Source organism: Octodon degus, unplaced genomic scaffold (assembly GCF_000260255.1).
Source record: "Octodon degus isolate 3935 unplaced genomic scaffold, OctDeg1.0 scaffold00023, whole genome shotgun sequence".
Lineage (NCBI taxonomy): Eukaryota > Metazoa > Chordata > Mammalia > Rodentia > Octodontidae > Octodon > Octodon degus.
This window is the reverse complement of record NW_004524599.1, coordinates 15,045,148-15,058,743: the sequence shown is the minus strand read 5'-3', so window position 1 is coordinate 15,058,743 and position 13,596 is coordinate 15,045,148. Positions and strand designations below refer to the sequence as shown.

General features: G+C 52.9%; 1 protein-coding gene across 2 annotated transcripts in view; it reads right to left on the bottom strand.

Annotated features, from left to right (window-relative positions):
• Positions 1–284: 284 nt before the first annotated feature.
• The window catches only part of Pxdc1 (PX domain containing 1), a 26,015-nt gene continuing 12,703 nt past the window's right edge, over positions 285–13,596 (bottom strand). The window contains exons 2-5 of one of the 2 annotated variants that reach the window (XM_023712044.1): positions 9,329–9,420; positions 8,405–8,522; positions 1,276–1,440; positions 285–1,230 (exon numbers count right to left, since the gene is read on the bottom strand). In XM_023712044.1, coding sequence (XP_023567812.1) covers positions 1,226–1,230; positions 1,276–1,440; positions 8,405–8,522; positions 9,329–9,420 — 380 coding nt within the window. In that variant the 3' untranslated portion in view covers positions 285–1,225. Of the gene's footprint in view, positions 1,231–1,250; positions 1,441–2,173; positions 2,286–8,404; positions 8,523–9,328; positions 9,421–13,596 lie in introns of those variants that run through there. The other variant, XM_004628388.2, reaches the window with a different exon arrangement.

Sequence of the window (13,596 nt, the reverse complement as noted above, 5' to 3'; positions counted from 1 at the left end):
TGCGCCGCAGCTGGGTGGCGCAGCGGGTCTCCGTGCCTGCCAAGAAGGAAAGCAGAGAAGCGAAAAGTCCCAAGTCAAAAGGAAAGAAAGATAAAAGGCTCAAGCTGTTTGTTCATTTTTCATTTTGGACAGACCAGCCCCGAGTGGGACAGTAGCACACACCCACACACTTCCAACAACGCGACCAGGACAGCGCTGGGCCCAGCCCCAAGGGAGTCAGTGTTCAGTTCTCATCTTTGCCTCAGCGGGGGACAAAATGAACCACACCCTTCTTCACAAAGATCTTAAATAGATCAGAGGAATAGATTTTATTTCATTAAAATAGATTAAAAACAGACTGTGTAAAAGAATTAGAATTCTCAATAATTTACTATTATTTACACTAACAAATGCTGGTCATTAGTAGACACCGTGTGGGGACCTGGACCCTGCATCTGAGGTGGGCTCGGAGCCTCGAACTTCCTCCCGTCCCCAGCCCTTGAGGTCACTACAGCCGGGATGCCACTTGGCACACAAGACAGGAGTGTCAGATGTCACGTGGCAGCATCGAGCGTGGGCTGCAGGGCTGAGAAGCTCGTGGCTTCTCTGGATGGCCCCTTCTCTCAGGCCAAGTCCACAGGCATACCCGCCCCTCCGTTATATCTCCTTTCTCCTTTTCCAGTTCTCCCGTGTGTGTTTGACCTACAGAAAAGCTCCTCTGGGGTGACATAAGCCTAGTTTCCAGAGAGCCCTCGAAAAACCCAAAGGAAAGCCACACCCCTGGGGAAATCCTGGATTTCTGAACTAAGAGATGTTCATTGTCCAGAACTTGGGAACTTGTGCCTCTGACAGGTGAGTGGGCGGGTGGCCCGGGAACTCTTACCCACAGGGATGCTCCAAGAGGGCGCAGTAACTCCAAGAGCGAGCCCAGTGGAGCACACGCCCTGCAGGCTCTGAGCGTGGGCAGGGAGCAAGTCCCAGGAGCTGCGAGGCAGGCTGTGGCGTCCAGAGGACAGAGGAGAGCCCCCAGGAGACAGGCTGGCGGCCTCCCGAGTCACACTCTCTGGAGGCAAGCCGTGCCAAGGCTGCTGACCCCTGGGCCTTGCTGTGGCCAGTGGGGGCTCAGTGGCTTCCCCTGCAGGGCGCCCAGGCTTCATGGCGACGGGACCTGGGCCTGCAGGAGGCGGAGGGCTGAGCAGCAGCTGTGATGACCAGCGCCACGCTGCGGACGTCATCGCTGCGGACGTCATCGCTGCAGACGTCATCGCTGCGGACGTCATCGCTGCGGACGTCATCCCAACGTGCAGTCAAGGGCAGAGGTGGGGGATGCCTGGTGAGGAGGCTCAGTCCAAAATGTCCGTCTCGAAGGGGACCAGGTGGTAATAGGACAGGTTGGTGACATAAGCCTCGGGGTCGTCACCATCCTCCAGCTCTGGGGTGAACTCGCCGCCATTCTCAAACCTGAAACAGTGGAGATACCAGTGAGGCAGGCCGGTGGCAACAGCTCACAGGCGGAGCCCCTCAGGGAGCCCGCATTGCCACCTAACAGCCCCTGAGTGCTCGAGCAGACGGCTCCTGGGGCACAGCTGCAGCCAGAACTAGCAGCCTAGACCAGCGAGGGAGAGAGCGGTGAGCCGGGCCAAGACTCCCTGGCCCTGCTCCCCTGCCACCCTGGGACTGTCCCCACCTTGAACGCAGAGCTTTGCCCTTGCCGTCTCCCCAGGGGAAAATGTGTGGTCTCATCTGAGTGCTCCTGGGGAAGAGTGGGGTCGGAAGGGACTCTCCCAGTCTTCTCCACTAAGGTGGTCCCTGGCCAGTGGCCCCTCACATGGCTAAGGACTCCCTGCTCCTCCTCTGTGAATCCGCATCCACATGAGCCCCCTCAGGGCCAGACCTGTATGCACAGAGGCCCCAGGAGAGGACCTGGTGAGCTGCACCTCAGGATCTGTCCTCTCACCCCTAAGGCAGGGGGTTGGTGGTTTCTCCCAAAGCCCCTCCACAATCAGTGACGTGGTCTCCCAAAAAATCACCAAATCAGGTTCTCAGCAGACTCCAAGAAAGACAAACTTTCAAAAGGAGTATTCAGATATGAGCAGAGTCCCTGGCTGGGGCCTTTGGGCACATCCAGCCGTTGGCGTGCAGCCTCGGCTCCTGCGTGCATGCCAAGGGGACCCCTTTACCAGACACTACTCACAAGTGCTCTGTGGGATCCACCTCCTGCTGCTGGTCTTTCCCATTTGGTATACTGTGGTCGATGACTATGGTTTCTGTGTTTGCCAAGCAAAATCCATTGGACCTCATGATTTCTGAAAACCAAAGCAACAGATCCAAGTTGGGGTTTTGAAGTCTTTCCTCCCCCTCTTCACCCCACTGTTCGCTTCCTCCCTGACATTGCACCTGAAGACCATTCTAGATGCTGCTAGGCCGGTGGGAGGGGCACTGAACTGCGGAGGCTGTGCCCACGGGCCTTGCCTCTGCCCTGCACGCTCTGGCTGTGTGCACCCTCCACACATGCCCTTCCCATGGGATGAAAGCTAGAATGGACAGGAGGAGGACCGGCCCTGGGTGTGAACTGGGTTTGAGACCCGCTGTGCTGTGCAGCGGGGTGCGACCTCTCACAGGTCATCCAGCCTAGCTGAGCTCTGGTCGCCGTAAGATAGGGCCAGCAATGTCTCCTGCTGGGCTGTGGTAAGGATCTAAAGAGAGCAGTGTGCATTTTAAACTGGAAGCAAGTTGCCTGCTTTGGCTTCCTATGATTCCAGAGAGGCACTGGTGTTTTCTTCCCCTCAAAAGCACAGATGTTGGTAAATCACAAAAAGCCACCTAAGAAAAAAATTATGTTATGTGCCTGACAGCCGTGTGGTGTCAGTTGGTGAGGGCCAAAGTCAGGGGCTTGTCCCTGGCTGAAAGAGCTTGGGGTGGAGAACGGGAGACAGTGAGTTCCACAGCTCCGGGACTCCTTGACCCATGGAGCGTCAAAGCGGTACTAACTTACAGGCAGGATTCTGTGAACACTGACACCTCCCAAACCCCTCAACCCCAGCTCAGCACCTCGCCCATTTAAGAACCATGGTCCTTGGGGGGCCGCAAGGCACTGTTCCCAGACACCCAGGGTACCCAATCTGCAGATGCCCAAGTCCCCTCTATACAATGGCACAGCATCTGCATAGAACCGACACACACCGCCCGTGTGCATTAAGTTGCCTCTAGGTGGCATCTAGTGCCCCATGCAACTTAAGCACTGTGTCCCTAGTGCCTACTCTGCATCGTTCAGGGAACAGTGCTAAGGAAAGAGTCCACATGCTCAGTACAGAAGCAATTGTTTCCAATATTTTTGACCTGTGATTGGTTAAATTCAATGGCTTCAGAACCCCTCTGCATGGAAAGCCAACTGCACGAGGCAGTAGCCTGGCCAGGCGGGGTGCTGGTGCCTGCTGTCCCAGTTACTCAGGAGATCATGTCAGGAGGATTGCTTGAGCCCAGGAATTCCACGACACAATGAGTAACACAGCGAGTCACCCCTCACCCCTAAGAAGTACAGGGAGGCTAACTCCCTTCTCCCTCCTGGCTGCTGTAGCCTTTGCAGTTCCCTTTCCATCCCTTCCCTCAGGAGATGAACACATCTGCTGGCCAGTTGCCAGTTCTCCATGCCTTGAAGTCCTCCCTGCCCTCATCCCTAAAGTATACTCCACATACCTAGAGCATTCTCAGGCCAGGGGTGGAGGTTGGGGGCTGGGGGTGGGGGAGCAGTGCATGTTGGGAAGGAATGTACCACTGCAACCACCTCCTCTGGCTGCAGCCCTGCCTACTCGAGAGCAGCAGGTACCACCCACCGTGTTCTGAGCCAGGGTCTCTGGCGGTCACTCTGTTGCCCAGCGCAGGCTCAGACTCACTGGCCTCCTTCCTCTGTCTCCCAGAGTACCACATTCCAAGCGTGCATCCCCTGGCTGGCATACTTCTTGATCTTTCTAGGTTTTTGATTCTCAGTTCTTTGAAATTCTCTCTATATGAATAGTCTTGGGGCCTATAGAAAAGCAGAAAAAGAAAAAAATACCCCTCTCCACAGTAATGCACGAAGGGGTGTCACCAGTCAGATTTGTAGCTGCTGGGATTTATACTTGGCTTTCTGAAAAGGGGTCACTCACAGTTGGGGGGTGCTCCGCAGCCCCAGCAGTCCCACTCTGTGGGGTCTTGCTTCACCCTTGGGACCTCACTTCAGGGGATCCTTCCCTGCCTTCCTGTCTCACTCTCACAGGAACTGCAGCCGAGGGAGCTCTGCAAGCTGGGAAGAGTCTGGAATGGGGTCAACGACACCTCAGGGCACAGCCTGGCTGAGCCCCGGATAGCAAAGCTGCTGTCTCAGCAAGATAGGTTCAGGTCTCCCACTTCTCAGTTCAAAGGGGGTGGCAACACAGAACCACTTCCTTGACTGTTTTTATTAACTTTGACCCAAATCTCTCTGAAGAAGTGCTTAAAACCTCGGAGCAGCCTCTGTGTCCCTCCTGCCACCCCTTTGCTAAGGGGGGTGGGGGAGGTTGGAGGCTACAAGTCCCAGCAAACGGCCCCACTGCAACTTACTTCTGGACACAATCCTCAAGCAGCCGTGCGCACTGTCTTTCTCCCATGTGTATGTGGCCATTTTTCCCAAAGCCCCCAAAATAGGTTCCCAACAAGTCTCTGTTTAGTTTCTGTGACAAAAGCCTTTATGCACATAAGTGTGACTTCCTGGCTCACAAGGCTGGGGCCCCCAGGACACTACACACATGTGTCATGCTTGGAGTCCTCAGACACAAGCTACGCTGGTGCCTTGTGAGATCTCGGAGGCGCCCTGGCTCCCTCCTGGACCCCTATCCACTCTGGCAGCCCCAAGATTTTGAATAGCCTTGGGGTAACCCAGGTTCTTTAACGGTAAGTTTGTGACCAGATTCAAAACATATGTCCCAGACTCTGGCTTGCTTACGAAAAAGCGAACTATCTTCTAAATATATTAACAGGTATCAAAGTGTGGCCAACTTCCAGCTTAGCAGAACATATAGGGCTTTTTCAAGCCTGCGCTAGCGGCAAGTGCTTCCACAACCACTTGAATTTTTACCTCTTCTGTCACATAACAAGTCTTAGGAAGAATTGTACAAATTAGTGGTTGGCCAAAGTTTAGAGAGATGCCAAGAGCACTTAGCTTGGGTTTATCAATAGAGGCATGGAAATTGGATGTCCACCCTGTGGGGCCCAGACGCAGCGTGAGGTGACAGGCACGAGGACTGGGAATGCCGGGCTCACATCAGCGCTATGCCCAGGGCACTGTCATCCCACCTGCCGTGCCATGTGTAAAAAGCAAGAGAAAATGCTGTAGAGAAAATTACAGCCCCAGAAGCTCCTCTCCAAACATCTTTAAACGTGAATTTCCCATAGTAGCTTTTATTTTCTTCTAATTAATTTACAAAACTGCGTGTGGTGCATGAGTTAAGTCCAAGAGCTTAACAGGGACAATACTGAAAACCGCCGCCCCTCTCCCTCAAGTCTCCCCCTTTTCCTGCTCATGTCCCTTCTGACTGTTCCGGATCCAAGCCAGGACCCCTTGTTGCACTGAGCTGTTGAGCCCAGGCCCTCACATCCTCAAGGGTTCCCTGTCTTTCCTTGACTCTCCTGACAGCGACCCTTGTGAAGAGTACAGGTGACTTTTTTTTTTTTTTTTTTTTTTTTTTTGCATCAGGAATCAAACTCAGAACCTTGCACTTGCCAGGCAGGCACTGTGCCACTGAATTATATTCCTGGGCCTGGGTGACCTGTTTTAGGGGGTGTCTCCATGTTGACCTTTCAAGGGATTAGATCAAGGTGAAGTACTTATCAGGAACCCCACAGAAGCACTGCTGCGTCCTCATTGTCACACCTGGGGTGGTACATCCGTGTGAGTGTGAGCGTGTGTGTGCCCACGTGTGTGTGCCGGCATGTGTGTGAAGTTCCCACCATTAAGGACACTAGCAGGTATCATTTACAAAAGCGTTCTGCCAAGTGTCTCCAAAATCAGGCTACATTCTTGCGCTTCAAACTTAATAAATACCTAGAGGGATGCGCCCTGAGTCTTCACAAATTCTACTTGTTGCTAAACTTTCACCCACTGACCACATTTTTGGTGTGCCGTCCGTGGGTGATCTCCCTACTTCTTCGCTGCGTCTCACCTTTCCTCCCACCCCTGCCACCACCCTTCACTGAACCAATTATTCCCTCTTGAGCAGATATTCCTCCTCATCCATAGAGGTGCTCCGCGAGGAGCTTTCCGCCCTTGCAAATCCCAGGCTATTTTTAACACACTCCGGCAAGAGAACAAAACCCAAAGCAACACTTCTTTTTAGGACCTGGCTGGCTGGGCTGTCCCTGCGGAGTAAAAACAAAGACTGAGACAGTACAGAGGAGCAGAGCGGGGAAGAAGGCATTGCAGGAACAAAGACCCGTCGTACAGCTGGACCAGCCCCTCACATCGGACGTGATCATTACACACCCCAAAGACATGCTGGGAGAAAGAAAATGTTTAAGAAGAGATTTGCAGAGGCCGGATTAAAAAAACTGAAATTATATATTTTTTTTTTCCAGGCCTCTCAAACCTGAACGATCAGATCCTGCGGCTCCACGTGGGCCCCCAAGCAGCCACTGCCAACGAAAGGCTGAGATCTACGACTCCGTCAGGCACGCAGCCATCGCCGCAGTGCAGAGCCCTTTGCGTGCTTGCTTTCTTGGATTTGGTAGGCATTTGGGTTAGCTGGGGCAAAGAACGCCCAAGGCCGCCTTGGCCGCGCCCGGCGTAGGCACGTTTCTCACCAAGACTGGCGACTCGCGCCATCTAGTGGACGCCTGAACACCGAGCAGCCTCCAAGCCAAGGCAGGCGTTCGGCGCACTGGTGCTGCCTAGGTCAGGACCAAAGAGAAGGCCGGTGTCCTGCCCCGGCCACCACATCCACATCGCTAGACACCAGAAAGCATTAAGACACCCACGGAGTAGTGGGGAGGGTGTGTGTGCATGTCAGCATGAGTGATGTCTCCCAAAGGAAAGCGACAGGAAGGGGCTGCCGGAAGCCAGCCCGTGTCCCACGGTGGAGGAGGCCTGGGCTCAGGAAAGGAGGTGGTCATTTCAGCACTCTTGGGCCGGCCGGGGAAATAGCTCAGTAGAATAAGCGCTTCCCTGGCAAGCGCAAGGGTCTGAGTTCAATCCCCAGTTCCACCAAAAAAAAAAAAAAAAGAACTCTTGGGCTAGGCTTGCCATGCCCGGGATGACGGGGACTCTTGCTCAGTCCCACGCATGCTGCTGGGCCCCACGTTCGTGCCTCTCCTCACTCAATGCTAAATGAGGCATCAGGTGGGGGCCCAGCCTGCTGGTTGGTAGGGACACCCGGAGGGGGAAGAGAAGGGAGCACCCACGGCTGCGTTTGCTCTGTCCCCGGCCCACTGCCCACACAGCAGCGCCCCACAGCTCCCCGACCCAGGCTGCGGACGCCACATGCTGGGAGAACTCTGCGCCCACCAAAGCTGTCCACAGTCACACTCTCCCGTGCCCCATGCCAGCCCCGCCTGCCCCCAAGGCTTGTCCAGGCCTGGGGCAGCAGCCTCTTCCTCCCACCTCTCCCCACCCCAGCCCGCTTCTCTGGATGCAGAGATTCCCAGAGTCCCCAGGGCCGGACGCAACAGCCCACCCACAGCCTGGGATCTGGACTAGCACACAGAGCTCCCTAGACCTGGAGGCCCCGGAGGCTTGGGATAGCAGCAGGCGTAACCCGGCCCTTGGTCCCTGCAGAAAAACAGGAAGAATGTGCCCAGAGCCCCGTCGTGTGTCTCTGCTGCTGATTTCGTTTCCTCTCATTACCTTTGGAACCGACGCAGCCCACAAGCGCAGGGTGCTCACCCCGACATGGGACAGGAAGACAGAGGCAGGGACGCTGCCAACTGCTGCTCCAAAGACTCACTCTCCAGAGAGTCCCACGCAGCCTGTCTGTCCCCCAGCTCGGGGGCGCCGGGGCGCCCCAAAGCAACGGCCCAGCTGCTACAGGAGGCCAGGTCCTGTCTGCTCTCTCATTTGCTCAAAGTGGCGCAAAATGAAGCAAAACAGAACATAGGACTTGGAGCGAGGACCCTCCCCGCTCAGATTAGCGAGCAGGAGCTCGCCAGCGTGACACTGTTTCTTAAACAAGTTCCAATCAACCTCCCAAATGTGTCCCTTTGGAAACAGGGAGCTCGTGAGCTGCCAGCCCACAGACAGAAAACACACAGCCTAATAAAAACTGAGGAGCAGTTTCTCACCCTCTATGTTTGTAATAAACTGTCTTTGTGTGGCCCTGGCGTAGATGGTGTGGCCCACCAGGAAGAGCACACCGGAGGGGCCTGGGCAGCCATGCGCAGCAGTGACAGCACCTGTCCTCCACCCCTGCGCAGCTCTTACCTGATATTCTGACCGGACTTTGAAAGCTGGGTTGAATTTTGTGTACATTGTCATTTTTTAGCACCTGGTCCAGAGGCGATCTTTCAAAAAAAGTGAGCACCACTTCCGACCTAGAATACTGGGAAGAGAAGCAGTAATTACTAAAACAGAAGTTTCCGGAGTTGGCCCCTCCTGCCTGGCTGGCCAGGGCAGAACCTGCCCTCCTCCACCACCCGCTGCCCGCTTCAGGAGGGACCTGCAGCACTTCCCAGGCTTTGATGAGGGAACACGCCACAGGCCTTGGTCACTGCTGCCCCAGGCAAGCCCTCAGGGATGGGCCAGGGTTTAAGGACACAGCTGCAAGAGGGTGCGGCATTCCCACCCACCTCGCCTTCCTTCAGGATAAACTGAGAGCTGAGCCCGCTCTCCCCATTCACCCAAGAGAAGCTGAGAGGAGGCGAGTCCCAGCTCTTCTGCATGGCTTCACCGTCCACAAGGGCCCCACCCACAGTTCCCTGGGCCACCACAACAAAGAGCCACGTGTGAAGTTCCACTGTTTCCTTCAGCCCCGTAGACTTTCCCCAAGCCCCTCAGGCCTAGGGCCTAAGCCACCACCCTTTCCCCTTTTCATACAGAGGGTGTCCGAAAGTCAGGCCCAGCTTCCATGCCGCAGGGAAGAGCGAGAGGGCCGGGACACGTCCACTGTTACACTGAGGGCCCACCCCCAGTGCCCTTGGTACGAAAGGTCCTAACACACCTGTATGGGGGAGATGGGGCTCGGGGTATGCGCAGATGGGAAAGCGAGACCGCTGCAGCCACAGGAGCCTCCCTGCCCCCGGCTATGCCTGCCCTCTTCCCTGGTGCCCAAAAGCCTGCGTGACAGGCAGCGAGCAGCCTGGTGACCGTTTGGGAGGGGGCAGCCGGTGAGCGGCGGCCGGTACGGACCTTGCAGGGCATGCTGATGATCAGCTTGAGCAGCTTCTCCACCTCGTTGAGCCGGGTCTCTATGTCATGCGCGTTCTTTATGGCGACCAATCCTGGAAGAGACACCAAGGCTCCAGTCAGAAAAGCACAAGTTCTCCTAACTACACTCGCAGTGGGTACCCCAGGGCAAGCACGCCACCTGGAAGTCCCCCTCCACAGGAAGTGTCCGGGAATGTCAGGCTCCTCTTTATCTGAGAGGGATCCCTTTTGAGACCCGCTGGGGAATGCCTGAAGCCACAGAGAAGGACGAGCCCTTTCCATCTTCTGTGGGAACTGTTTATATTGGAGGCGGTCGCAAGGCAAGCCTGAAGTTCCTTTCCCTTCTTCACAGGTTTAAGCCAGACGATTCTCACTTAAATGCATCTTAGCAAACTCAGCTTACGGCTTTTCTCTTTCCTTGTTTATTTGAAAACATCCCCCTTTTCACCTGGAGTCCCTCAGCGCTCCTCCTCCTCCTCGACACATCATGTTGCCAGCCTCACTACTCCTGCCTTTGGGAAAATTATTAAGTGAAATGAGCGTTACTAGAACAGAAGCACCGTGCCAGCAGGACAGCAGACCGGTCACCAAGGTGGCTACGAGGACCAGCAGAGTGGCCGCGTACGCAGCGCAAACACGCTGGGCAAAGGTGACTCGCAGCCAGGCAAGCCCACAAGTGCATCGCGGTATTCAAAATGCTGTGCGACTGAAGGCTTAGTAATTGTTTATTTCTCTAACTGACCATTGAGTACTTTCAAAGAACGGGCTGAGAGTGGGTAACTGACAGCAGAAAGCAGGGCCTCAGCCTGGCCTCTGGTGCTCACTCAGCCTCGGTGGCGCGCAGAGCCACATCCTAACAGTCCTGCTCTAAAGCTCCCCAGAAGCTTCACCAAACCAAAGAATGATTTCTGTTTCTGCTGAGGTTGGAGCCACACACACAAAACAAGTGCTTGGGACCAGCAGAGAGGTATGGGAGCCCGGAGATACGGGAGCCCAAGTGGGACATCTAACCCACTCCACACACACTGTGGGCAGAACTGGGGCTCCAGCCAGCACCACACAGCCCCTGACGGTGTAGGGCTGCAGCCCAGGACCCACCACCCTCAAAGATGCAGGGAAGACACCTCCAATGACCACAGCTGTCCAGACCACAAGGCCAGCGAAAGCAGAACCCACATTCTGAGAAGCCATGTAAATGCTGAGTCAGGAAGAAAAAATAATTCAGAGAAAATCATTGCGGGTGGGACTCACATGCTTTCCAGGAACCCAAGCTCCCTGTGGTAAGAGGCCCCGAGAGGCTGTTCGGCTGTGTGGGAATTTATTCCTAAAATCCCAGAGCTCAGCAGATGTGGCCAGGCCCATAAGCTCAGCATTTGGAAGGCCAAGGCAGGAGGAAGGTAAACTAAAGCCCAGCCTGGACCAGACTCAGCAAGACAGTGTTTCAAAATGAAAGGTTGAAAAGAAAAGGCGTGGGGGTGTGGCTGGTGCCAAGGCCCTAGGGTCAACCCCCAGGGCTGGAAAGGAAGTGGGAGGGGGATTAAAAATGGAATAAAGACCAGCAGAGAAACAGCCTCTCCGGGACCTGGGATCAAGACACCGGGACAACAATGACTTACATGAAGAGGGACAAGAGCAGAGCTCCCGAAATCAAGACAAAGCTGAGAGAAAAACTAGACACTACAGAGAAACTGGAGAAATTAAAGATAACTCAGAAAAGAAATCAGCCTGGAATACCTACCCCACTCCAGGGAGGAAGTCCTGTCTTCACAAACACAAGGTCATGGTTTTTTTTTTTCTCTCCCAGCAATGTTGGGAATTGAGCCCCTGGGGAAAGGCCGGACACTAAGAAAACCCTCAACTATTATACTGAAAAGACTGAAGAAAGGCAGAAACAGCAAAATGTAGCCACGCCCAGGGACATGTCACAGGGAGAGGCTAACTGGAGGGACGTGGGGTCGGCAGTTTCTGTGATCTCTTATCTTCAACCCACAGTGCAAAAACAGGGCAAGAGGACAAGATGCCACCCAAGCCCTGGGGCCCCAAAACTGAGCTCAGAGACACTGATGCCGAGGAACTGAGAGGCAAAGAAGTCAGAAACTGAATGGTCCGAATAGGTGAAGGGATAAAACAAGAAGCATGTAAGCAAACGCCTAAGCTGTTTGGAAAGCCCAAGAAGGCTTGCATGAAGCAGGTGAAGGGAATTTACCAATAAATGTTCAAGCTTAACGAAGAAACACATGACAGTCTGAGACAAGGGAGACAATCCAAGATGTGAGTCACCGCTTCGGAAAAGAATTAGGAAATGTAAAAAGAAAGCAGGGGTGATGGACGACACGAAAAATCCACTGGGACACATGGGCAGCAGACTTGACCGATGTGGGGACAGAGTCAGGAGTAGGTTACAAAGTGGGCATAGTAGGGAATAAACTCAGTAATGCCCTAAACATGACAAGAGACCACGTAAAGTGGATCCCACTGCTGCTAGATGACTCAAAGAAACTAACCACAGAATTACAGGAATAATAATAATAATAAACAATGAGAAGATAAATCAAAAGAGATTCACTGAAGTCAGAACCAAAATGTTTCCAAATCTAGAGAAGGGATTCAATATCCAGGTGAATGACACATAGAGCAAAAGAGCCTTCCCCAACACATCGCAGTCCAAACGTAAGAAATTCAGTGCCGGAGAGGACACTGAAAGTCCTCAGAGAAAGTAACAAGTCAGCTACCAGCAGATTCCTTAGAATCTGTGTTGGCATTCTGTGATAAATAAGTGCGCTTTGGGTTGCAGTTTAGCACTCGGTCTCTAAAAGGTTCCCCGTCACTGACCTAAGACAGCCCTGTCCCTGTGAGAAGGAATCAAGCCACAGAGTCCGAATCCTTGAACTCAGTCAGACCTTTGGTGAGTCTTCCTTTTCAGCAGTACTGGTTTGGTTTGGCTTCACAAACAGCAGGTTTCTAAGCACAAATATTAAACAAAGGCCTTCAGAGTCTGCAGAGAAGTTTTTCAATCCCTAAAAGAAAACAAGTGTCAACCCAGACTTTTTTAACCTGCAAAATTAGCCTAAAAATTGATAGAGAAGTAGAGACACTTTGTGACAAAGAAATCCTAAATACACGATTACTGAACCAGAAAATACTTAAGAGAATCATAGACAGAGAGACAGGCAGGCCACAAGCACCAAAGAGCCCAAGAGGATACATCTAACTGGATTGGATCAGTAATTAAATAAAAGAAAAACTAAAATAACCAATACTGGAAAAACAATGTGATGACAGGATTCAGCAAACACCTTCCTGTAATAATGCTCAACGTCCATGGTCCCAAGTTACCAATCGAAAGACATAAACTAACAGCTTAGATAAAAAATAAAATGTAACAATTCATTGCCTATAGGAGACACATCTCAACCAAAACTAAGTGCACGGGACTAAAGAACAGGGACGGGAAGCAGTGCATGCGGCACAGCTGGAGCCTGAAGGTGGGCAGGAGCAGCCGTCTTGCCTTCAGATACCACACGCTTCAAGCCAACACTGATCAGAAGAGACGCAGGTAGCTGCCATGAGCCGGTAAAGAGAACACTTCAGCAGGAGACACCAGCTGCAAATGCTTACGAGCTGAAAGTCAGTGCACCTAATTTCCTAAAGACTACCGGACCTAAAGTGTCAGATAGACACCAATACAGCCAGGGTGGCAAGGGACTTCAGTACTCCACCATCACAACTAGACAGGAGAAATCAACAAAGGCATATCAGAGTTACACCACACACGGAACACGTGATGTAACAGATATCCTGAGAATGTTTCCTCCAACAACGTAACACACACTTTTCTCAACAACACACAGAACTTTTTCCAAAACAGGACATATCTCAGGCCAGAAAGCATGCTTGAATAATTCAAAAGAATTTAAATAATCCCCATACACTGTGCTATCAGATGGTTGCCAAATGAAGCAAGAAATTAGCAGCAAGTAAAGTCAGAGAAACTATGCAAACATGTGGAGATTAAATAATACATTATTGAGTATCGATGAGTCACAGAAAAAGTCAGGAAAGAAATAAAACACGTTCCCAGGATCAAGCGGCAATGCCAGCACAGCCCCCCAAAGCCGCAGGGACACAGTGAAAGCAGCCCTACAGGGGAGGTTAACAGCCATGAACACACACATTAAAGGAGGTGACCTCAAATAAATAACCTAATGGTGCATCTCAAGGTCCCAGAGAGAAAGCAAGGACCCAAATCC